The following is a 25,593-nucleotide window of genomic DNA, read 5'->3' as shown; positions in this document are numbered from 1 at the left end:
ACACAAATATTTATTTACTTTGAGTAGAATCTTAGTGATAATTAAGAGTTGAAGAAGAATGAAAAGGAGGAAAAGAAAGTCAAAGAAGAGAATTTACAAGTTCAAGCCTTCCTAGAAAGACTTCATTCTATTAATTTTTACAGTCCTAACAACTGTGAGTGACACTCTTTGATCAGTAGCAAGTAAAAGTAGTTCTTAAAATATTTTGATTCCATGAAAATCAGTAGCTTTAAAAGGATAGCAATCCGCCATCTTGGATTGCATTGCTGACTACTCTAGCCACACATGCAGCATTTCTTGTTTTTAGTCACATGTTTCCTCTTTCGGGAATTGTCTACTGTGTTCTTTGCTGGACAGACATGATTAATAGTGGCCCTGATAACCCTACAGTTGTCTGAAGAAGATGCCAAACCTTGTATTCAGCCACATCTGATAGGAGACCAGGTTCCTGAAGGATTAGTAAGAGTCTGTATTAGCACTTGTGTTTCAGTGAAACCAGAAAGGGCAAGGAGTCTGTGTATCATAAAGCCCTTGCTATCATATTTTTATGCTTTCTGACTTCCAATACCTTTCTTTTCTGAACTGCTGCTCTAGCAGGAGGGCTAAATTTGGTGCATGTGCCTGACCTTTCTTCAGTATTTGCCTTTGGCCTCCTGCTATGCTCAACACCCCGTGTCCACATTAACAGACTCCAGTATAGAGACAAGAATTGGCTTTGAAGTCAGGCAGACCTTGGGCAAGTCTCAACCTTTTAGACATTTATTTTCCTCTTTCTTTCAAGTATAGATGACACTCCCAACTATAAGGAATGAATGTGTTTCTGTTTTTATGGTGCTGAGGATCAAATTCAACGTCCCACACATGCCAGGCAATCACTCTACTCAGCTTCCGGGAGTATAAAACTCCGGAACAGTGCCTGCCCCATCACAAGACTCCTCTTACCTCAAGAATTTCTGAGCTGATTCTGTGGATTTCATGCTTAGCTAGTGCCTAGCACAAAGTGGAATTAGACTGTCCCTTCTTCAGCATCTGCTCAAACAGACTCCGAGCAGACCTTCTCTGCATCTTTGTGACCTTAACTGCCATAGTGGGACAACAGGAAAAGTACTGAACCCCATTCTGATACACAGCGTCAGAGTCATCACTTCTGTCTGCTCTTCTCTTCCTGACATAATATCATGAGCATTTTCCCTTTGCAGTTAATGATGCCAGCCTGAATCCAGCCACTCTTTCTTATTAAGGGACCTTAGGCAAGCTGCTTAACTTCTCTGTGTCCTAGCTTCCTTACTTGGATCATACAGATAATGAAAAGGTATAGAATCACTCTGTGCTACTCCTAGGCTTGTGTGTTGAAATGCTAACACTATTCCTATATAGTATCTGGATGTTTGTGGAAAGCACTAGGCCAGCAGAGCAAAGTCCTTGTGAATGGGTTCAGTGTCCAAAAAAAAAAAAAAAAAAAAAAAAAAGAAAGATCCTAGACAACTCCTTTGTTCTTTCTTCCACAAGAAGACAGTGAAAAGATGGTATCTGTGAACTAGGAATAAAGCTCTTCCCAGACACTCTACAAGGTGGCAGCATCTTGATCTTGGATTTCTTAACCAACAAAATTGTAAGAGACAAATTGGCATTGTTTGTAAGTGCCATAGTTTTTGTTATAGTAACCCAAACAGTCTAGGACATAAATACTTACTTGGCGAGGTTCTGAGGGTTCAGTGAAGTAAGTCATGCAGATCTCATGACTGGCACATGCAAACTCTGTTATCTGCTATTGATATCGGCTCTACTATCTAGACAGTCACCCTGATATGATGTTATATAATTAAATTGAACAGATGTATTCCTCTTTTCTGATGTTGGATATATATGGTATTTCCCATTTTTAAATGTAAACTATAAAGTTTACTTACAAAATAAGTCATGTTGGGCATGATGTAATCCCAGTATTCAGGAAACTAAGGTAGAGGACTATTGTGAGTTCTAACCTAAACTGGGCTACATAGGGAGTTGCAGGCCAGCCTGGATCACAAAGTAAAACTCTGATTCAGAAAACTTAATAAAACAAGCCATCTTGTAGTTTGTGGTTTAGAGATAACATCAAAGCAGTGACTTAAAAAAATGTGGACTGGTGAGATGACTTAGAGGACAAAGGTACTAGGTACCATGCCTGGCAACCTGGATTTGCTATGTGAAACTCACAAAGAGGAAGGAGAGAACCAGCTCCCCCAAAATGTCTTCTGACTTCTATATGTGAGCCAAGGCATGCATATGATCATGTGCATACACACAAATGAAATAAGCTTTTAAAAAGTAATAAAAAGAATTACTGTTGAACGGAGTAATACTAGTATATTTAAGTTATTTTACAGAGCTGGAGTGGTGGTTATATCTGGATGCCAGCACCTGGGTGACTGGGGCCAGTCTATGCTATAAAGGGAAACTGTCTCAAAGTTTTATCATAAAGAAACTCAACATATCCTTGCCATGTTTCTGGCTAATTGTCCCACCTGAGAAACCTTGCCTGAAACATCCTTATCTGAGGCCCAGGAGACCTGGTCACTCTGCAAGGTCTTCTAGGCCTTTGCTCTGGAATCCTCCTGGCAGAAAAGCCAAATCAGCTTTTCTCCTCCAGTGGCAGAGAATCTCTGATACAGCACAGCTCCGGCCAGACCAGCAGTTTTTAGACAACATTTGGAAATATCCAGTAGGGCAAGAGTCAAACCATGTCACCTGATCTGTAGTTTATGGGACAGAGGTTTCTGCAGACAGAGGCTTCTGTCTGTTAGTCTTTCAGCTAACAAAACTCAGAGTTAGCAATAGCAACCAAAATATGTAGTGATGTACAGAGTGCATTTTGTGTGTCAGGATATTTTTTTTTTTTTAAAAAGTTCTGATTTGTTTAAGGAATTAATGGCCTCCTTTTATAGACCAGGAAACTGAGGTTCAGAGAAGGTAAAGTTTTCCTCCAGGGAAACTTGATCGGAATCTGTGGCTGTAAAGGCCCAGCTTTCCCCATGAGCACAACAGGATCTTTCAGTTTAACCAGCATGTATTAGTGCTCACTGCTAGGCACTGGAACAGACAGAGCCTGATGGGAGAGAAAGGCAGGGTATTAACCACAAGTTCTAGTCCTAAGGATGTGAGTGCCCAGGAGAAGTAATTAAGTCATGTGGGTGGTTCATTTTATTTGTGGTACATATGTCTGAAAGCCATCATTAATCCTTTTAGGAAGAGGCAGGGGTTGAAAGATCAGGGTTATAAACAAAGGACAGTAGGGAAATGTATGTGTGTGGGGGTTGAACTCCCACTCAGAAATTCAAGTCTCCTAGAGGATGTGGCATTTTGGTTGGGGTTGAGGAACCAAAAGAATATGGCTTGGGGGAGGGAATGCCATGTCCACTCCCTTATTAAGGACAAGTAAAAATAGAACTCTGGTCAGTACTTGCTAAATATTGACCTTCAGAATAATATATAGCCCTCTCATTTTGCCCCCTTTCTTACATAGATAGGTCTATAAAGACACAGCCAGAGACAACCTCACACTCAAAAACAGGAAACTGACACAAAACACAACACTGATACACATGCACACATTATTATGTTAAACATATCATATAAATTTATACAAGTTCTTATATTCACAGACTCACAGATACACGCAATCTTCTCAGAAAAACAAATGTGTTTATGCTTTCATACACAAGCTTGAACATATCCTCTCTCCACCCACTACCCATTCAGGCAAATAAATGCATGCTTTCATTAACACGCACGAGTTCACACACAAATCTCACCCTGCCTGTCTGGTTAGAGGCGGATGACTAATGGGAAACCATGCACAAAGGCAAGCATCCTAGGAGAGGCCAGGGCTGCCTTTAGCAGTGAGGCTGGTAGGATGGGACTAACTCATCGGAAGACAAACTTCATCTGCCAGGCTGAACTTAGAAGTTGCTCAGCCGAGGCTACAGAGTCAGACACTGCACTGGATCCTAGTGATCGTGTAAGTTTGCCTGCCTGATTTCCAACGTCTTCCAGAGTTTAATGTCATCCAGGGTCAAGCTATGCTATCAGCCCCACCCCAAGGCCGGCCACAGGCTGGAATCTCTGGGGATGGAGAGGCAGTGCAGGCTGCCTTCCAACCTCACGAGTGTCCTGACACAGTGCAACCCCGAGTGGCTAGCATTAATGATGGTTTAGAAGGGTGGGTCAAGCACTAAGCCCTCCGTGTACATGATATCATGCTCACAACAGCTCTGTGAGGGGAATGGGGTGTTTCCTCTCATCTCACCATTTAAGTGGTTTAGAACACTGCCTGAGCCACAAAAACACTCAGCAAGAGGTGAGGAGCTGAAATTCAACCTTGTCCTGTCCTATTCTTCCCGAGGTTCGGGCCATAAAGTGCGCATGCGAGTATGTCTCCCCCGCGCCCGAATCTAGCACCTTGTGCTCACGATGGGACTCTAGACTGTCCCATCCAAATTAGTCCGGCGCCAGCCCCCTAGCAGGTGTCTGTTGGGGGTTCTAGGACTAACTTGCTGAAGCTGTCAGCAAGAGCTTCAGTTTCCCCATCTCTGAAATGGGGGTGGCAGTGCTGACTCTGCAGGGCGGGGGCCAGGCTCTCTTGAGCAACAAAGTGAGTGTAGAGTACCCATCTATAGACCGCTGCCACCTCCCGCGCCCATCGCCGCGGTCCCCGCCCGAGTCGGGGTACCGCTCCGCGTCCCCTTTGTTCAGGAGGGCGGAGATGCCGCCCCCAGGGGACTCCCCGCCCCGGGTCCAGTCTGGAGCCCAGTGGAACAGATGACTTGGCCGGGTGTCTGCCGCGCGGGGCGCGTCCTTTGTCTCCTCGGCGGCGCCGGGTGCCCGAGGCCCGCGTCCCACTCTGTGGATAGACAAAGCCGGGGCAGCCGCGAACCGGGCCGGCTCCAGCGCCGCTCGCGCCTCCCGACGTCCCGCCTGCTCCCTTCTGCGTCCTCTGATTGGTCCGTGCCGTTACAACGAGGCCGGGGAGCGGGCGGGTCACGTGGGTTTACGCGGCTTCCTATTGGTGGATCCCGGCTGTCTATCGAGGAGGGCGGGCAGTGCGCGCTCCGCCGGGTCTCTCCCTCCGCTCTGAGGCCCGCCCGCGGGGCCGGCCGCCTGTCAGAGGGAGGTGGCGATGGTGCGCCCGGTGGCGGCAGCGGCAGCGGCAGCGGCGGCGACGGCTTCCTTGGTCGGACGGCAGGGAGGAGAAGATGACTGACCGACCGACCGGATGAATGAATGAATGGCGGAGCCGAGCGCGCCATGAGGAGCCTGCCGAGCCTGGGCGGCCTCGCCCTGTTGTGTTGCGCGGCGGCCGCCGCCGCTTCAGCTGCCTCGGCGGGGAATGTCACCGGCGGCGGCGGGGCGGAGGGGCAGGTGGTCGTGTCGCCCACCCCGGGGCTGCGGGACCAAGCCAGCCACCCCTTCCCTAAGGCCGCGGCTCCCACGGCGCAGGCCCCGCGGAGCGGCCCCCCGCGCAACACTGTCCGCAGAGCCGGGGCTGCGACCCCGCCAGCCGGCTCCCCGGAGACCACCCCTCTCCGCCCCACCGCGCCACCCGCTGCCACCAGCTTCCCGGTTCTAGGCCCTTCGCCCGCCACCCCTTCGGAGGAGGGACGCACTCCCGCCACCCAGCCACCACCCTCCGGACCCGCGCCCAGCACCCTTGAGAGCACAGCTGGCCAGGTGCCGACCACCCCCATAGTCACCACCGCTCAGGCTCCCAGCACTGCCGGGACCCCGACTGCCGAGTCCTGGAACAGCAGCCGCCACAGCAGCGTCCCGCCCACCGCACCTGCCACCAAAGCCCCTGCGCCTCCTCCCCCAGGTGAGTCTCGGCGCTTGCTCGCTCTCTGTCCTTTCCCCAGGCACTGCCCGTCTTCACCCCAGCCTCTGTCACCCCGTTCTGGCCACTTCGTGTCCTATAGACTCCCAGGGAAAATCCAGGCTCCAGCTAAGACTCAACACCAGTCCTCCAAATCTAGAAAGCCTTTTGTCCCCCCTCACCCGGTGCTGTGCTCCATCCAGAGGGAAAGGCTGCTTAGTGCCTCTTCCTAAAACAGGGTTTTCTGGCTTTTATTAGAGTCCCAGAATGGACACAAACTTTTGGGATCCGCTCAGAAGGCCACCCTGCCTGGGTTATTTGGGGGGAAGTTTGAAAGCCAGAATGGTGCTCTGTCAACCCCCAGGTAAAAACCTGAAAGGATTCCTCCGAAGTTCCAATTTCCTCGTTTCTTTTTATTGGTGTAGTTAACAGATGCTGGTGTGTGTGTGTTTGTGGAGGGAACGGGGATGGAAGACATACAGAGTGAATTTTGCCTACAAACAGGTCACTTTGGGGCCTGAAATTAAAAATAAAAATGGCATTGTAATCCATATCTTCTCTGCAAGAGAAATAAGTAGACTTGGTAGATTATTTGGGACAGGTGTCTATCTAGGTTGAGCACGTTTATAAATTAGGTTAAATCCCTTCCTTGCACATCTTCATTTTGTCTCAGTTCCAAGGACAGTGCTTGGGCCAATGCCATTTAAGCAAGGATGTCCATTTTTGCCCGTTTAAATCTAGGATGTTCCTTACTGCTGATGTTGACATGCCAATTTCTGTTTGCGCTCACAGTAAGAAATACAGCTCTTCTGCTAGTGAAACTCTTCAAGCAAAGTTAAGAGGCAACTGCCGTTCTTTCGCCCTTTGTATCTTAAGTGGGCCAGGAGCTCTACCCGTAACTCCTACCTCTCTAAGACATTTGACAAGTTTCTGAGATCCTTTGCTTTGCATTGGTGTGGAGATTTGCCTAAAGCACTTGTCTAGCTTGATCTGATCATTGACCTAATTCTTTGGCTCAGTGGTTTACTGTGGAGTCAGGTATGGACTTTGGACTATAATTGAGCTGGTAGAGGATTTTCCCAGATAGTTAAGTCTTGAATTGTAGTTGGAGCTTGGCAAAGGCATAAGTAGGAATGCAGATTATTCACCCCTAAGAAGCCACATTTGGATCTCTTTCAGTTTCAAAGCACATATTAACTAGCCATTTTTTTTAGACCTGAGATACTTTTTGGCTTTTATAAAGAGATTGACATATTACTAAAGTTAGACTAGTAGTAAAGTGTAGACTCTGAAGTCCGTTTTTAGGTTTGAATTACAGCTTATTGCGCCCCTTTGCCTGTGTAAGTATGAACAGGTCACTTAGTCCTTGTGCTCTCACTTTCTTCAGTCTTGAGGTGAAGGTTATCATAGTCCTCATAGGTTTGCTATGCAAATTATGTAACTTGGGCTGAGTGTGTATAGTGATATACTGAGGAAGCAGAGACAAGATCAGTTCAAAGCCAGCCTTGACTACATAGCAAAACTCTATCAAGAAAGACAAAAACAGGGGAGAGAAGTTAGGAGAGCAGAAAATATTTCCCCAAGTTAATGCATACCTAACTAAAGCTTAGAATAGCTCCTGGAGCATCATGCACACCACTCGTGTGCCACTTTTCGCCATGACCAGCTCTTTTTCCGATCAGAACATTATTAGAGAAGCTGAGTGGAGATTTGTGATTTTTATACTTTGTTTTAATAACAGAAAAAGAATGTTAGAATCTTTAGAGTGTTAAGCTTACAATATTTAAGTAGAAATTGCATGCTTTTGTTAGTATCTGATAAATACACTTGAGTCATTAGTCATTTCACTTTTATCATTTTAAGTTCAAAAGAAATAACTAGAACCCTACAAAGAAAACGGTAAGCATCACTTTATCGCTTCTCTAGTTCCATTCCCTAGAGGTTACTCTTCTTAGCAGTTTGGTGAAGCTTTAAAAGAATGCTCTGGGCATATATCAATGTAAAAATACTTTAAGATAATTTTTAGGGCTCAGGGATAGAGATTTGCTTGGTTTGCAGCATCTCTGACACCATCAAAACTTAATCAAATAGTCTGTAAAAATTAAAATGCAGTAATTCTATACATATTGTTTCAAGTGTATTCACTTAACTAAGTAGCATAAAACTTAATTTTTTCATGTCAGTACATAGGATCTACCTTATTCCTTCCAATAGTTGTGTTTTTCGTTGTAAATGTACACAGAATAAGGAGACTTGTTTAACAAGTCCCTTATTAATTCATTTAACTGGTTCCTAATATATATATATATAGATATAGAGAAGAATTCTTAAGTCTATATGTATTTATTATGTTCTCTGATACTTTGATACCAAATCAATACATATAATTCAAATCAACTTGAAGTGAAGCAAAGCTGGGGTGATGAATATTTACCAATCTGAACTTTCAGTAGTTTCCATGTTCTAATATTCATATGGTTGTCTATCTGTAGCAAACACATTCAGGATATCAAACTGAGGTCATTCACCTTTGTTTAAATAGTCTGTAATTTATACTCTTCTGTGAATTCATTCTGTTGTCTATATTTAGTTCTCAGAGACTCAACTGACTTTGTGGCCTTCTGGTAGGCAATTTTAGCCTTACAGTGATATAATTAAGTGGGACTTTTTAATTGTACCATGAGCTCCATTCTGCTTTAGATAGTGAGCATGGCTCTTTGACAGAGGTAAACTTCTATTTGAATTTGAAAAATCTGATTTGGCTTGCAAAGCTGGATATCCTGCCATTGGGGAAGATGGTTGTAGAATTTTATTTCAACATTTCTATGAGGACTGAGTACCATTTACTATATCATTTGGTTGAGCAGGTCTTATAGCTGCTATATGAATCAGTAAGAATTTCTCTCCTGGAGATTTAGCTGAAAGCTCTTACCTAACTATCAGTTAGGGCCCAGTTGTTTACAGAGTCACTGATCTGCAAACTGAAACTAATTATCCAGCAGGCAGGCCCTTTCCTCTCACAAACCTAGTACAACACTATATGGATTGTTGCGTGAAGAGTGGAGAGAAATGCTGTGATCTTACTAGAGAGTAATAATCAGCAGTAAGGCCCTGAGGTAAGGACAAATGCTTGCTTGCTTGTTTTTTTTAAATGGACTTCGGAGGCAGGTAGGAGCTTAGAAGCCATTTAAAGGCCAGTATGACTTGACATTTTAAGAAATACTTCTATAGTCTTAGGTGAAACACCTCTGCCTGTACCTAACACTTGACTAGGCATAGTCTGGGCTTTGGGAACATGTACAAGTCTGCTTTCCCTGTTCATTTCTTCCGATTTTGCAGATGTAATCGTACTTGAGTCTTAGCTAAATAACTTCAGCTTCTTCAATTGGTCTTTGACATGGTTTCATATTTCTTCACTATCCTGGTCACCTCTATTCTGAACCTTTTCAGTCTTTGTGTGTCTCTCCTAAACAGAACTGAACTGAACCTAATAATCTACTTGTACTCCAGTATAGCTCATAGCAGAGAGAGTGGTTACCATTGTTCAATACTGATTATGTATTTAGTTCCCTAAGCACAGTTTCTTTTTTTTTTTTTTTTTGGCAGCCAAATTACGTTGTTGACTCATTGACTATATCAAGATATCAGACTATTTTAACTTATATATATAATATATTTAAAATATATGTTAGATACATCTTTTATCTGAACTTAGAAATTATTATAGTTTTCTAAAAATATAATCTGAAACATTTTCCAAGCTCTTAAGATTTATTAGGTTAAATTCAGATGATCTTTTTCACTCCAGATTTGTCTGTCTGTTTACTCCACCTAAGTTGTTCATGACTTGCAGGGTGTTCCTACAGACCAAGTCTAAGCACAAGTCAGGGCAAGTTATAGTTACCTCACTGGAAAAAGAAATTCGTGGATGTTAAAACAGTTTGGAAGGAAAGGAATAATAGTTTAGATTAGTTCTTAAGGGTCTCTCTCTTCCAGCTCTTAAATTTTGAGATGATTAGATATATATGATTCAAGGTACCCCATAAGCAATCTTAATTATTTATTTATGATTCAAACTACAAGAATAGATGTTGCTTAGCCAAGCCAGAGAATCCAGTTGAAATCTCTAACTAATATGAGGTATGAATGCAACATTGCAAATGGATTCTTTATTTGCTTGGTTTTGTTTAAGATAGGGTCTAGTTGTATAACTCAGGCTGACCTCTAAGTTGTCATCCTCTTGTTGCTGTCTCCATGGTTTTTGAATATGCCACTATGCCTGGCTCTTTAGAATAGATTTGAAAGGAACATTCTACAAACTCAGGATCCTCCTAGCTGAACCAGAAAATGTTTTCTTTATCCCAACACTGTCTACTACTAAAGCCCAGAGTTGTCTTATGTGTGGTTATTTGTGACTGTAACATTTATTTTATGAAAAAACAAACTCTATAGGCTCCAAAGATAAAGATTTAGAGTCTTTCTTCCAAAACCTGTGTGTCTTGATATATTGGAGAATATTTCAAATTTTAGAAAGTTGGCAAATACATTATGGTGAAGTTAGGACAATATCTACTAAACAGACTAATGAAGACTTCCATATCAACATGCACATTTAGTGGGATAAAGACCGTAAGTAACCTTGCATTTGATCAGGTCAGGCTTTGTTGACATCCACTTTCAGGGAAGGGCTTGGAGGACAAGACAGCATGGTTCTTTACTTGTCTTGGAATACATGCAAGCACTTCTCTCTGGCATTTAGATAAGGTTTCACTATGTTACCTAGATTGGCCTTGTATTCAAAGACTCAAGTCATCCTTCTGCCTCAGCCTAAGTAACTAGAATTACCGGAACTCACCACTATGCCTGGATTCATAATGTTTTTTCTTCAGCAGCTATCAATATTTAAGAGCCACATTTGAGCCCTATCTCTGGTGTTGGCCATTTGGCAAAAGCAAGGTAATGCAAAGTCCTAGCTCAACCATGCCAAATGAGAACAGAAAATTTTTATGGCCAATATTTCTCTGTGCCTGCCTAGGAAGGGGACTATATGAGCCTAGGCAGGATCTTCTGCCTTGGGAGAGGGACTATAGGACACTGATATTAAGAATATTTAGAGCTGGGGGATTCTCTGTCAGCACTTAAAGCTTTATAGGTTACCCCTCATCAGAGCTATAGTTTGGGAGCCCATCTTAAACATTGTCCCTTCCCTGGACTAGTTGTGGCTTGGTCCTAGAATTTGTCTGCATCCCTACCCTCTACACCTCAAGAACTGGAGTAAGTTAGAGGGAAACAGCATGGGCATTTGGGTAAAAACATGTGGGCTCCGAACACTGAGAATGCTCTGCACAGCCTTCTGCTTTGAAGACAAAATGGGATTCCAGTGGGTTCTGTGTTTCTCCTGCCTCAGGGCCAGACTGAAGTGTGGGGGTGTATAAACCTTAGCACCATGAAGAGATTAAGGGTGGCTGGTGCCTCTCTATGGTGTTATTAAAAGGGAGTCTACTTGAGGCTAATGAAGCTTCAGCCTCTTTTGGTATTTGTTCTAAATCTTGGTATCTTTTGCTACTAAGAGTTACAGAAAAAAATATTTGATTTTGGATCTTCCACTATTTAGCATTAGGTTTGAAGGCTATGAACCACTGTAATAGTAATTGCAAACATGCTGTGCTCCTGGCACAAAATATCTTACATGTGTTAAGTTATTTAATCCTTTGAACAGTGAGATACTGAATTATATATTATGATCCTTATTTTTTTCTTATGCTAGGGATTAAATCCAGTCTTACACATGAGAAGCATGTACTCTATGGCTATAAACTCAACCCGTTTTATAAATAAGGAAGCAGGCCCAGAAGCAGTGCTCTTTGGTATTTATTGTGTGCTGCTCATCCATCTTTATCTTTTTGTTTTATAATGGTTTATTGCTGTGATACTAAATTATAGCTCATCTTTTTTATTAGGATTTATCTTGTTTTGATGGATATATTTGTCTGAATTATCTTTAGGTCCAGACAGGGATTCTTACATTTTATTGTGTCTTATTCCTTGCCTTAGTGCCTAGTTTTGTGTAGAAATTCCTTCATCTGATTAGTTTCTGGAATATCATAAACTCCATAACATTAGTTTAGAATCTTTCAAATAAAATTTCCAGGAGGCCTTCTGGCTAGTTGAAAATTTACACATTGAAATAATCTGACTAGGTCTTTTATCTTGATTTAACTAAAGTCTCATAAAATTAAAGTACGTTACTTTTCATCTCAACATTATAAACATGTGTGCATTACCTTCCAGACATCCTGGCTCCCTTATAAAAAGAATGGACCAAAGTATTATATTGTTGTTTTTACTGATGGGCAAATTCTGGGTAGAGAATTACTGCTCTAGGGACATTTCATAGAGCAGAAGTAAACAGAGATAGGTGATCTTATTTAGCTGAAAGAAGGTTAGATAATATTTTTAGTTTTATATAGCTTTAATCTATGCTTTTGCCATGGTCTTGATTTTTTTGTTGCTTTCCTTAGATATAAAAAGTCTTTATTGTTAATTTTGGCATTATGTTACAGGTACTTCTGTGGCTACTTTTAGGTCTTTATAAAATACAGATTTCAGTTTACCTCTTTTTTTTTTTTAGTAGAAACAGTTACACCATCTTCACTTGTACCTTTAAAAGGAGAGTTTTTTTTAAAAAAAAAATTGTGATAAAGAAGTTAAAAATTGTACCAAGATCCATATGTGTTTAAATTACAATAAATACTTACTCAAAAGTAGTAATCTTTTAGGTCTTTCTGCCCAAGTATGTCCAATAAATTATGTCAAAAATAGTCTCTTTAGTAACGCTACTTTTCCATGAGTTACTGTCAGAGAACTCTTTCCCTTCTTTCCTTCTCTGTTTGCTAATGTTCTCAGTGCAAACTATTCCTTGTATTCCTCTTACTCTGTCTCATTCTTGGGCCCTACCCGTCTTTCCTTGTTATTTAAGGAGCCAAATTACCCTCTCTGGTGAACAATTTACCACTTTGTCCTCCTTCAGTGCCTCCTCAAAGCCTGATTCTTCTAAGAGATCTTTCTAGATGAACAAAAAGTCCTTGAAGATGTCTTGGTGTCAGGGTGCATGGGGTTGAAGCCTTGAAGCCTTTTCATGCAGAACAAAACTTGTCTGTTTTTTTTTTTCCTGTGACTTTGACTTTCTTCTTGATGATTTGGTTTTAGTCTACATAATGTAGATTATTAAGCCTATTTGATAAGGAAATATCATTCATATAATAAACACATGTAATTCTTTTCAGTACATGGTGCTGGAAAAAATTAAGAAAGTATTTCAAAAGGAGAATATATGTTGTTGTTGTGTTTTACTTTTTAATGTTGGGAATCAAATCCTGGGCCACAATTTTGAATACTGGAAAAGCATTATCACTGAGTCATATATCCAATCCTGAAGTTTTCATCATTTTTCAGCCTTCCATTCCTTCTAAGGAACAATAAAGAAAAAAAGAAACTTTCCTAACAACAAAATATAAACCTTTTAAGGAGCAATTTCCCTTTTCTGTTTATGAATAATAAGGCTACTTCTTGTTATACTGATTTGGTATATGAGGCTTAATTTGGTTGAGAAACAAATATTTTCATCTTTCAAACGACAATTTTCTCTGTAGAAATAAAATTAATGTTAATAGTGAATTGAATGAACCTAATAATTAACAAGAACGGTTCTTGAAATTCTCAGCATCCTCTAGCATTTTCCAACTATCTTAGGTTAATTTCTGTGTATTATATGAGTGTAAAAAGGCTTAGTTCCTGCCCTCTTTTGATCCTTTTATTGATAAGTTAGTAGGTTTCACACTTGATCATTTTTATTTCTAGCTGTTGTCCTTGGAATTTGTTTGTTGCGTTTAATTCTTTGGCTGGTTTTTAATTCTTTTGGCTCATATTTCAATAGCAGAAAGATGGTGGTTAGAGATTATGATTGTCTACCTTTCTTTCCTTGACACTAAATATGGTTCAATATAATAATAATAATAAACCAGGCATAATTGAAAATAAATGGTGCTGAAGATAACAAGTGAAGCAATGGAACTAGATTGGGAAACTCAAGTAAATTTCTCTTTTTCATTTTAAAATATTTTTTAGGGTTAGGAATAATAGGAATCTGTTTATAAATATCTTAATCTACTTCTTCAGCTGTGTTGCCCCAAATGAAATTGCTGGTATAAAAGAAACTTCCATTTTATCTCTCCTTTCTTGTCTGTGGTGAAGAATATAGAGTACTTATATGGCCAATTGCTTGTCAGGAATTTAAAATATGTATCATCACTTCTTCAACAAGAAAGGAGTTAATGTCACCATCCTCATTTTATAGATGGCAATCTTGGGACTCAAGAAGCTGAAAAGGAAAGGGAAATTTCAGTGAGATGACTCAACTGATTGTTGCCAATCGATAACATGGGTTCATTCCCCTGGACCCTTTTGGCTCTTGCAAGTCTGATTTCCACATGTATATGCAAGCACACTCTTATGTGCAACCAAGCATAAACACCTCATCCACCTATACTCTAAATAGATAAATATAAAAAGAGGGGAGGAAGGAGTTGACTCCGACAGTTGTCCCACAAATGATCTCCCACTCACTCAGCATGCTACATAAATAAATAAACGTAATTTTAAATAGGTTATTTACATTTATATCTCCACTAATTAACCCCAACTAAAATTTCATTATTTAGTGATGAAATAAATGGAGTGATTGATAGTTAAGAGTAGGCATGCGGTATATTCTTGAGGAAAATAATGTAATCATGATTTTTCTCTTTTAAAATAAACTTTCCTCTAACTTTTCCCTTTTGATTATAATAGTAGGGCATGTGGAACTCTGAGAACTCACATATATTAAATTAATTATTCATTTTTATGACTTGGAATTTTTTCATTCTATCTTTCTTAGTTGAAAGAAAAGCTAAAGTAAACAAATGCGAATCTGATGAGTTTTGTGGAACAAAAAGCTAAGTTAGAAAGCAGAATCCTTGTCTATAAGATATAAGGACTTGGGGCCCTTTTACTAATCTCACAAGTTGCGCAAATAATTTCATTTGTAAAATGAGATGAGACTTCTGGCTTGTAAATTGGGCTCTGTGGGTATTTGTGCTTCCTCAGGTGTTTTTGGAGTCCAGTCTTGGGATGCAAGAGGTAAAGTGGGTTTACTCGTGCCGTCATCAACCTCCAGTGCCGACTTTTCACTCCCATACACTACCCACCCCTCTGGTCTGTATAATGAGTACATTCTTTCAGTAGAGATTTAAATAAGAATTCTACTACTCTTAAAAGTTTATGGTAAATAAATTATACTAGTTTCTGAATTATTATATAGTCATTAAAAGTCTTTCACTGGGTAGCAAAATACATAGGAAAGAGATCTACCAAAATAGTAATTGATGAAAAGTTAAGTAGGGGGATTGTGAGTAAACTTTAAGTCTTTTTTTGTGTCTTTGATGAAATTTCCAAGTTGTTTTTTTGTTTACTGTATCCAATTTTAATTCTGTAATCATAACAAATATAAAAAGAGAACAATGGACAATAGTTGTAATAAGCATGATAAATCTCTGTGTATAAGAGATTAAGTCAGATTATATCACATAAAGTCATTTACCTACAATTCTGTAGTAAATTTGATGTGCATCTGAGATATTTACTCAGCATCAGTGAGAGGTAATTCTGAAGAAAGCATCTGCTGAATATGCTATCTTGATATAAGAAACCTACTGAAGCCTGACAAACCTTAGGTATGTAGAGATGATGGAGCATATATATTATACACACATATGTATGTGTGTGTTCTTTTGGGAAGATTAACTGTGTGTTCTTTTTAATTTTTTAATTGTTATTATTATTATTATTATTATTATTATTATTATTATTATTGATTTGTTGAGACAGGGTATCTCTGTAGTTTTGGTTCCTGTCCTGGAACTAGCTCTTGTAGGCCAGGCTGGCTTCGAATTCACAGAGATCTGCCTGCCTCTGCCTTCCGAGAGCTGGGATTAAAGACATGCACCACCACTGCCCGGCTAACTTTGTATTCTTTAGGAAATCTGAACATAGGAAATTTGGTCTTTTCTCCATTTATTCAGTTTAAAGGATTGAAATATGCGCTTTAAAATTAACTTATCTTTCACTTTATAGAAATCTATTCAAAATGGAACAAAACCTTAATTTAAAACTTGAAACATTTCAGCTTCTAAAAGAAAAAAAAAAAGGTGATATCCTTCAAAATGGTAGGGTAGACAAGAACATTTTTAGTAGAATACTACTATCACAGGAACTGAACTCAAGTATCAGTAGATAGGACGTCATGTACAGTGAAAGAAATAACCAGCAGAGCAAATATCCCACATAAGGGGGGAAAATTCTTACCAGCTGAACATCAGACAAGGGGCTTTAAGCCAGAATTTGTGAAGAAATGCTGAAATTAAATACCAAGGAAATAGCCATTTAAAAAATGGTCAATGAAAATATATACATTTCAAAAAAACACACAAATGTCTAATAACTATTTTAAGAAATGTCAGTATCCCCATGCATTGGGGGAATGTAAATTAAACTATTTTGAGATACCACCTCATCCTACTCAGACTGGCTATCATAAATAAATATGATAACAAATATTGAACAGGATGTGGAGAAAAAGAAGTCTTATATTCTGTTGGTGGGGGTGCAAATTAATATAACCATTGTGAAAATTAGTTTGGATTGTTCTCAAAAATTTAGAAATAGAACTAGCATATGACCCAGCTATTTCATTCCTGGACTTATACCCAGAGAATCCCACATCCTACCACAGAGATAGCAGCCCCATATTTATTGCTACTTTATTCACTATAGCAAAGAACTGAAGTCAACCTAGTTGTTAATCAACAGATGAATGTATAATGAAAATTTGCTAGGCATATAAATGAACATTATTAGAATGTATAATATTAAATATGGCCAAACAATTTCAGAAAGAAAAAATATGTTCTCCCTCATATGCATAATCTGGCCAATAATATATATAAATATGTAAGCAATATGCATGTGGTACAGTATAGCTTGTAGAAAAGAAGAAAGGCTAAATATTAGGAGATGAGGAAGGATTGTGTACAAAGTAATGGATACAAGTTATGAAAGAGGATATAAAACTAATTGTTTTTCTGGTTATAATTCTGTCATTCATATTTAATTTTTGAAACTAAATAAATACATAAAAATATATTTGATAGTGAGAGTGTAAAATCCAGTCTGAAGCTCCATGACTTCTGTTCCCAGTGCTATTCTAGCTGAATATAGTTCATTGAGTTGTACAGTTTGGGGGTCTGGTTAATTTGGATGTGTCATTTTTATTTGCAATTTTAAAAATATATAATAAAATTTAAAATAAGAAAACAATTAAAAATTATTTTGTTAAAATAACACTGTTTAAATTAAAAAATATTTTAATTCATGGCATTGTTCACTGTCTTTACCAATAGTAATCTATAATTTTTTCCTCTTAAAGATACAGAACCCTCTAGAATCTTGGTTTCAGTCTGCCCATATGGTTTGCAGTTATATCAGATGGATTGCTTTTATACTGGTAATAGAACAGCTGTTCTATAAGATGCCTTGCCATGGAGACAACTAAGCTCCAAGGAAAGGAGAAATTTATTCATTTGGAAGAAGGAATGTATTCTGCCTAGTCAAAGAGATAGTGATAAGGAAAAGGAATGCTTTCAACTTGCAATTTAGTCAACATTAGGCCCTTGAGATAACTGATTTTGAAAGCATGTCTCAGTCTTGAATGGTTCTTAGCAACTAGCATATTTTCAGGGATCTTCTTACATTTTCATGATTTATTTTAAACCTGATTCCTTTACTTCATGTATGTGGGCAGAGAGGAGAGCAGTGAGCAGGATATGATAGTCACAAGTTCCTTTTTAATGTTCATAAAATGTGATTTTTTTTTTGTTTTAGTATATTCTAGGAAATGTTTGGATATTGGCCACTCTGGAGGAAATTGGGTGAACTGAATAGCTTTTTAGGTGTTCTTCAGCCTTGTCAGTCATTTATAGAAATGAAATACAGGTGTAGGCGGGGTAATTGGAAATAATGAGAGGGAAGTAGGGGTGCTCTTCTGTCCTATTTTCCCGTTGAGGCCTGTTGAAATGAGGATGGCGGGACTTTGCTGCTGCGATTTCTCATCTGGCTTTATGTTCCTTACAGTCCTAGTTCTGTGTGTACAGCATTAATAGTGCAAACCGCCACCCACTAACAATATGTGGGATAATGAATAGCTAGACAGTGCACCAAATACTTAAAGCAATTTGGCTGTTGGGTATTATTATACTGAATTGTTGGTGTATTGCCTAAAAACCTATCCAGTTTAACTGGTTTTAATTTTTATGTTAGTTTGTTGTTTCAACTTGTCCACAAACGCAGGGCTGAATGGTCCAGCTAATCAGTGGAATGGCAGTCAGACCTAAATTCCAGTCTTTCTTTCATTGATTCTGTATGCTCTATAGAACACATTTTCTGATGTTCTCATATCTTAGTTTTTCTATCCATAGAATGAAGTATATAGTTTCCAGTCTTCCAAGGTTTTCGAGCAGTAAAATATATGTCAGTTTGGGTTTTCTTAACCAGAAAGTCTTTATAGAGTTCAAGGTCTTTTGGAGTATTTTTCCAGATTACATGGATTATATTTGTTTATAATATAACGTGAATAAGATAGCTTTGTTAAAAAACACCACATGTACAAATTTATATGTGACTTTGTTATGTTTTATAGTGGGTCTGGTTTACTCTTTTTTTTTTTTTTAGGATTTTCGAGACAGGGTTTCTCTGTAGTTTTTTGGTTTCTGTCCTGGAACTAGCTCTTATAGACTAGGCTGGCCTCGAACTCACAGAGATCCGCCTGCCTCTGCCTCCCAAGTGCTGGGATTAAAGGGGTGCGCCACCACCGCCCGGCCTTGGTTTACTCTTTTGTATAATAAAGTATGCTATTTTTTTTAAAAGTTTGGGATACTTTAGTGCTATTCTTTATTTCCCTGATGAAATAAAAATAATAAATTAAGCTTTATAGGTATTTAGTATTATTTCAGTTGATTTTGAGAGGTTTTGCTTGGTTTCGATTTTGGGACAGGGTCTCGATATCTTACCTGAAATTTCACTGAGTGAAAATAGAGTAGCCTTGATCTTAGATCCTCCTGCTCCAGCCTCTCAAGTTCTGGGATTATAGGCATGTGCCACTAGGTCTGGCTCATGGTTGTGCTGTTTTTAGTGGATTCTGTTTAACCATTTTTACATTTAAATATATAAAGATGTATTCATTTTAGAAAATGTAAGCAGTTATAAAGCTTAAAAGTGGACCCAGTTATAATGACATTTTAGTGGTAACCACAGATGTTTTTTATTAACATTGTTTTTCTCCCCTTCCCTGTCACTGAGATAATTCTGTATGGATATAAGGTATAGATACCATCCTTTCACATTTCAGTGCTTTAAAATGACATGGTTTCCAATTGAAGTTGAAAGTGTTAATTTACTTATCAAACTTTGAGAGCTTGGTATGTTTAAATTAACATATGGGTGCTTCCTTATTTTTACAGGAAGAAATCTATCCTATAAAGCTTTTTATCTCTGAGTTTAATATTTTATTGCTATGCATATTGCTCCATTTCTCACAGCAATAAATGAGATCACTTATTTGTTAAGAAAACAAAAATGCAAGTTGGATTTAGCACTCTGAAGTCAAAGATATAACAGATCTACATGGGAAAATTTACCTTATTTAAATAATTTATTTATTCTCCATAAAGAGTACAAATCTATTTTAGACAGTGACCAAGACTCTGTATGATACTTTGCTTGGTGTTCTCAGGCAGATCCAGATCAGTCACTTACTTTTTTGTGTTTCTCCAGTACAAAAATGCTTTTTTCTTGGGTGCAAGGGGACCCATGAAGCCTAAAGCTGTCTGGAACCAAGCCTGGCATGTGGTATTTTCAGTCTGTGGTGAGAAGCCAAGGTACCCATCTGCCCAGCTCATGTATTGCCAAACGCTTAGGTGCTATGCTGAGGAAATGGCTTAAATGTAGCTCTGTCCCTCCAGAAACTGGTATTTGTCTTAGAAAATGATCTGTACTTTCTCAATTTTGAACTTTGAAATCAATATAAATGATATAAGTGAATCACATAATGCTATCGAGAAAGGATTAGATTAATTAATGATGTAAGTCAGTTTGAAAGTGTTAAATAATTTGCACTTAGATTAATAGACACCACATACTAAATATTCAAGATTAGCTTTAATTATTATTAATATTGCTTTATTACCTATCAGTAATGTTTGGGTAGCATCAGAGAGAACATTGTCTATTAATTCTAGATTAATAAACTTATCATTTTCCTTGATAGTCTGATAAGACTGTTATAATCAGGAAGACATACACATTGTCCCAGATCAAACTCCTCTTAATAGTGTTTCTAATATGCAGAGTAGGATCAGTGTTCTCGCAAAGGTTATGGATTATCCTTTAGAGGGACCCAGTTCAAGTGAGAATCATCCCGTGCCATGCTGTCAGACATGACATTACTGGTACTGCTTAGCACTGGGCTACCTAGAAACTATTTTCAAAACACAAGTGTAAGTACTCAGGAGTAAGAGGCAGGAGGATCATGATACCAATACCAGCCTGCGCTACATGAGACTCTACCTCAAAACAAACAAAGAAAAACATAGAAGAAAAAGCAACAGCAGTAAATGCAAATGTAAGACACTTAAGAAATCTCTGGAATAGCCACTGTCCAGTCTGGTAGAAGTACATGCCTCTGGGATCTTTTGTTAGTATCAGGCCATAGTCACAAATGACATAACAAAGTGAAAGTAAGAGTATATGTGTTCAGTTCTGTATTTGTAGCATGTTGTTATTCTTAAAGAATACGAAATACACTCTGCATGTAACAAATGCAAATTATTCAAACTCCCTGGACTTCAATACTACCCCTGTAACATGAGTATAGTATTGCTACTTAATAGAGTTCTTGAGTGTTAGCCCTTTCATTTAAACCCACTTCTGCCTGACTCCAGAGTTTATGCACTTTTTCCTCTGACTAAATTGTATTACATTGCCAGAGCAGATGGGAGTAGCAGAAAATGGAATAAAGCATTAAGTGGGTACAAAACTCATTTTGGCTTCTGTTTTTCTCACCGTTTCTAGCCTCCTCCAGCAAGCTCATATTTCTTTTTCTTTCTTGACACTTGGTTCCAGTTGTACACAGTGATCCTATCCATGTTTGCTTTCAGTAGCTCCTACAAAAATCAAAATGAGATCAAAGAGTCTTTCTCAAAGGCAGATATGGGTGCTAAGTAGGAGTAAAGAGAGGAGTTGGTGGTGAGAACAATATGAGGACAAACAGGTGCATGAGCATGGAAATGTAAAATAGAACTGAGAAGTAACTGAGATTTTCCTTCAACTCCAGACGGTTGAGACCGGCTATGTCATTCTTGTTGGAATTTGGCAAGCGATACCACACACTGTGAAATGGAAGTATTGATTATTTTTGACTGACAATAAGACCTTTCATAATTAGCATAATATGGACTCTAGATTAAGATGCTGATGTATCATAACATTGTACAAAAGTCCTAGAAGACACATGCTTGTAAATATGAGTCAGACTTCTGCCAGTCACTTCAGGTTACAACCATCTCCCAATTTAATGAACTTCTCAGAGAAAAGTTAGTTTCTCTTGGGAAAAGGAATAGTTAGTATTTCAGCTATAGACCCAGCTCCATCTGATACACTCACAAAACATTGACACATACATATGTGTAAATTTTTGGAGGGTTTGTTTGCTAAAAAGAATTGAATAGCTTCAGTGTGTGGGGAATCGATATTCAACAATTATACCATCACACCTGCAAGTGGATAAGAGCAATGATCAGGTCCAACTTCAGATGTAGAGAACACATATATAATACAAAACCAAATTATGTCATTCTCCTAATTAATAATTTAATATTTATATTGTAGTATAATAGTTCTTCAAGTAAGCAGTAAGTAATCTCAGCCCATAAAGCTCAGGTTGTTTAATATGATTTGAAAGTTCATCATTATCTCTCTTTGTCTTCAGGTCCTACATCCCTTTGCTTGTGCTTTAGACTAGTAGAATCCAACTGCCATATTTAGTGTCATATGCATACTTTATGTCATCATTAGTAGGACTGGAGTGGTCGTCTGTGGAGATCTTTCTCTATGTCAGACACTAAGCTTTAGATCAGTTGCATGACCTCATTTAATTCTCAAAAAGTATAATAAGAAATGTGCATTCTTATTATATATCATCCCACTCTGTTAAGCTGGAATTGAAGTTTTGGGATTTTAAATAGAATGAGCAGATTTTTTATGGCTAGTAGAATGTTGAACCTTGATTTCCATTTTAATCTTTCTAGCCCCAAAGCCTGCTTTCTTAATCATTAAGCTAACTAGACTCTTGTTTGTTTTGTTTTGTTTTTTTTTTTAAATGCCATTCTTCTGCCTGGAATATCTCTCTCTTCAATTTAAATAGGAGTCTTATTTGTAAGTATCAGAAATTGCATTCTGATTTAAACAGAAATGGAGTTTATTACAAGGATTTTGAGGAATTCACAAAATTGCCAGGGGAACCAAATGTAGGTCATGAAGCTGACAGTGATGCCTGATCACACCACCAAATGGGCTGCAGACACTGACCCTGATAGTAGGCACTGCTGCCCATTGTCATACTAGATCATCCGCTCCTCGGCCACCAGAAAGGCCTCATGCCCAATCTTTGAATCACTAGTTTCTAATTTTAAAACAAGGACTTTTGTGTGCATTAATCTTAAACTTGTGCACAAGACACTTGAAATTTTTCAAGTAGATTCTAGATACTTGTAGAAAAGAAAAGGTGTTCTTAAAGTTGCTATTGCTGTTCCAATAGCAAGCCCTTGCCCCCATTTATAACAACAGGTCTTTTAATGGTTTATCAGAAAGTCAACATTTGTATTTGCTGTGCTTTTTAAATTGATAATCTGTGTAACAGTATCAATTTAAAAATATATACAATTAAAATCAGTGATTACTAGTTTTCAGGGATGATAATCACAATTGTCAAGATGTAATTAATTTGTTTCCTTACTATTTAATTAATTTTCAATGCGATCTTCCATCTTTTAACTTAATCATATAAATTTTCAGATGTTTGTTTCTCTATATGTATCTGTATCTATGCTCAATTTTTTCCACTATACTTCATTAGCATGCTTAAACTCCACATTCCCTTCTTATTTATTGTCATTCTGAGGATTGAACTCAGGGTCTTCAGCATGCTCAGTGAGGGTTCAATCATCAGCTAATCATCCAGCTCTATATTTATTTGTGTTTATGTAATAGAGCAAAGGGTGCACTTTTGGTAATAATTTTACATTTGCTTTACTCATAGTTATTATTGGCAGTTCTTTTATTCATTCATCAGGTCTTTGTAAGTTTTCCACTAGGCACTGAAGTGTTTGTTAATATAGCTACTGGGGGGACAAATAAGACAGGTTTTGCATCCTGGACAACACAGTGGAGGATGACAAAAATTAGAGGATAGACTGGTATGGGTAGAGAATAAGAGTAGCAAAGAAGGGACACTCCACCCAGAGTTTTCTAAGATGTAGGAGAAGGATGAGAAAAGCTTTCTGGATGAAGTTTTCTATGAGCTGAGTCTTGAAAATAAATAGGAAATGTCCAGGTAGTAGAGAAGATGAATCTAGGGAAATTACATAGAAAAAAAAAAGTACAGAGGTAAGAGGGGACATGGGTGGGGCATTTGGAAAGTCTTGAGTGGCTAAAACATTATTGGGGTGGTACAGAGAATGGTGACGTCTGAAACTGGAATGAGTTAGCAGTTTCAAATCATGGACTGCTTCCCATATCATTTTCAGATTTTTTTCTGAAAGCCATGATGAGTTGCAATGGAACTCAAGAAATGAACATGGTTTGCTTTGAAAAGATTGTTGTGGAAAATGCATTGTTCTTTCAAAAGTGTGCTGACTCCCAGCAAATGTAATTAGAGGTCACTGGCTATTTCTTTTATTCTTTTCTGTCACCAATTTTCTGGATTAAAGGGCTTTGGTGCTAGTATAATACTAGAGGGGGCATGAATTAGTTCTCTATCCTCTCTTGTTAAGAAAACATTTGAAACTTATTTGGCTTGTTGATATAATGTTTAGCTTAGATGATTAAAGTAAATCAAATAAAACCAATAAAGTCATTTTCTTTTATGTACGTTTTACTTTCTAACCTTACTGTAAACCTATAGTATCTGGTGAGGGAACTGAGGAGAAATAATGAATTTTCTCAGGGTCATATTTAGTAATGAATAGTTAAAAAGCACTATTCAATATTTTATCTTTTTTCACTTACCCCTACCATATTTCATTAGTCTGAAGTGTTCCTCCCCCTTAGTTATTTCCAGTGCCAACCAAACCAAAACTAGTATTATGAGAAAATGTTGGCAAAGCACTTAAACAGTAAGAACGCAGAAACCCTAACAGACCTTAGAATCACTGTAGGAATAGCAGCTTATCTATGTTCCAAAAATAGTGCATTTGAACTGTTTTGCCATATTCAAATTAATCTTGGTGAAGAGCCTTCGTCTGGCACATATTTGAACTCTGGTTTCTTGTTCAGGAGCTCATCACAAATACAGATACAAGGAAGTATGTCATGTGAATAGCTTAAACATGACTTTATTGTGGGAAAATTGGTGTTTTGGCCAAAGTAAACATAATAGGATTATGACAACTTTTGCACCTATTATCCATATGGGCAAGCATTTTCTGTACCACCTGAATAAGATATTGTCTCTTTTTTAAATTGGTTTTTATTGAGCTCTTCATTTTTCTCTGCTCCCCTCCCTGCCTCTCCTGTCCCCCCTTCAAACCTCTCCTAAAGTCTCCATGCTCCCAATTTACTCAGGAGATCTTGTCTTTTTCTACTTCCCATGTAGATCATGAATACTTTCATCTGTTTAACTTATTCTGAAATTGTTTTGAAATAAATGCCAATCATTGTATCATCTATGAATATTTCAGAATATAATTTTGAAAGAAATGGTTTTCCATTCAAAATCATACTTAAACAAAAATTAAAATATTTCTTAAACTAATTAAATGGAGATTCAGAAAGCCGTTCTCTTTTTTAACCAAAGAAATCTTTGGCTGCTTGTTTCTAGGTACATTTAGAGGCTTGATTTTGGATATATAAAAAACATACAGTATAGTGACCTTTCTTGTACCTGCTACCCATTTGGACTGCCATCACTCCATGTTGTACTCTGCCTTAATCGATACTTCCACCCATTTACCTTGCTAAAGCTAATTCTAAGGCTGAACTTGTCCTTTATTTTTTGTTGTTATTATTGAGAATTGGTGTTTTTTGTTATTGTCTCTGTCCTTCTAAATGTCTCCTATAGTCCAACTGAGGATAGATATAGCAAGGAACCTTGGGGATGGTTTTGGTAGTGTAGGATAAAGATTATTATCCACTTTCTGAATGTAAGGAAACTGGTTCAAATAGATGGCTTACCAATATTAAGGTGTTAAGTACTGTTGAAATTTCTTATTTGAACCATGCTCATCCATAAATATATATATTTGTTAAATTTTTTATTTATTTATTAAAGATTTCTGACTCTTCCCCGCCACAGCCTCCCATTTCCTTCCCCCTCCCCC

At 38.4% G+C, this 25,593-nt stretch overlaps 1 protein-coding gene across 1 annotated transcript in view; it reads left to right on the top strand.

Annotated features, from left to right (window-relative positions):
* Positions 1 to 5,103: 5,103 nt before the first annotated feature.
* Positions 5,104 to 25,593, top strand: part of Megf9 (multiple EGF like domains 9) — a gene marked incomplete at its 3' end in the record, with an annotated part of 98,255 nt that continues 77,765 nt past the window's right edge. Inside the window, exon 1 of the mRNA XM_050127258.1 lies at positions 5,104 to 5,851. Within this exon, the coding sequence (XP_049983215.1) occupies positions 5,263 to 5,851 (589 nt within the window). The remainder of the gene's footprint in view (positions 5,852 to 25,593) is intronic.

The sequence above is a fragment of the Alexandromys fortis genome, unplaced genomic scaffold (genome assembly GCF_014885135.2).
Source record: "Alexandromys fortis isolate MF-2015 unplaced genomic scaffold, M_Fortis_MF-2015_v1.1 scaffold_244, whole genome shotgun sequence".
Lineage (NCBI taxonomy): Eukaryota > Metazoa > Chordata > Mammalia > Rodentia > Cricetidae > Alexandromys > Alexandromys fortis.
The sequence above is the reverse complement of the archived record's forward strand: the minus strand, read 5'-3'. Positions and strand labels throughout refer to the sequence as shown.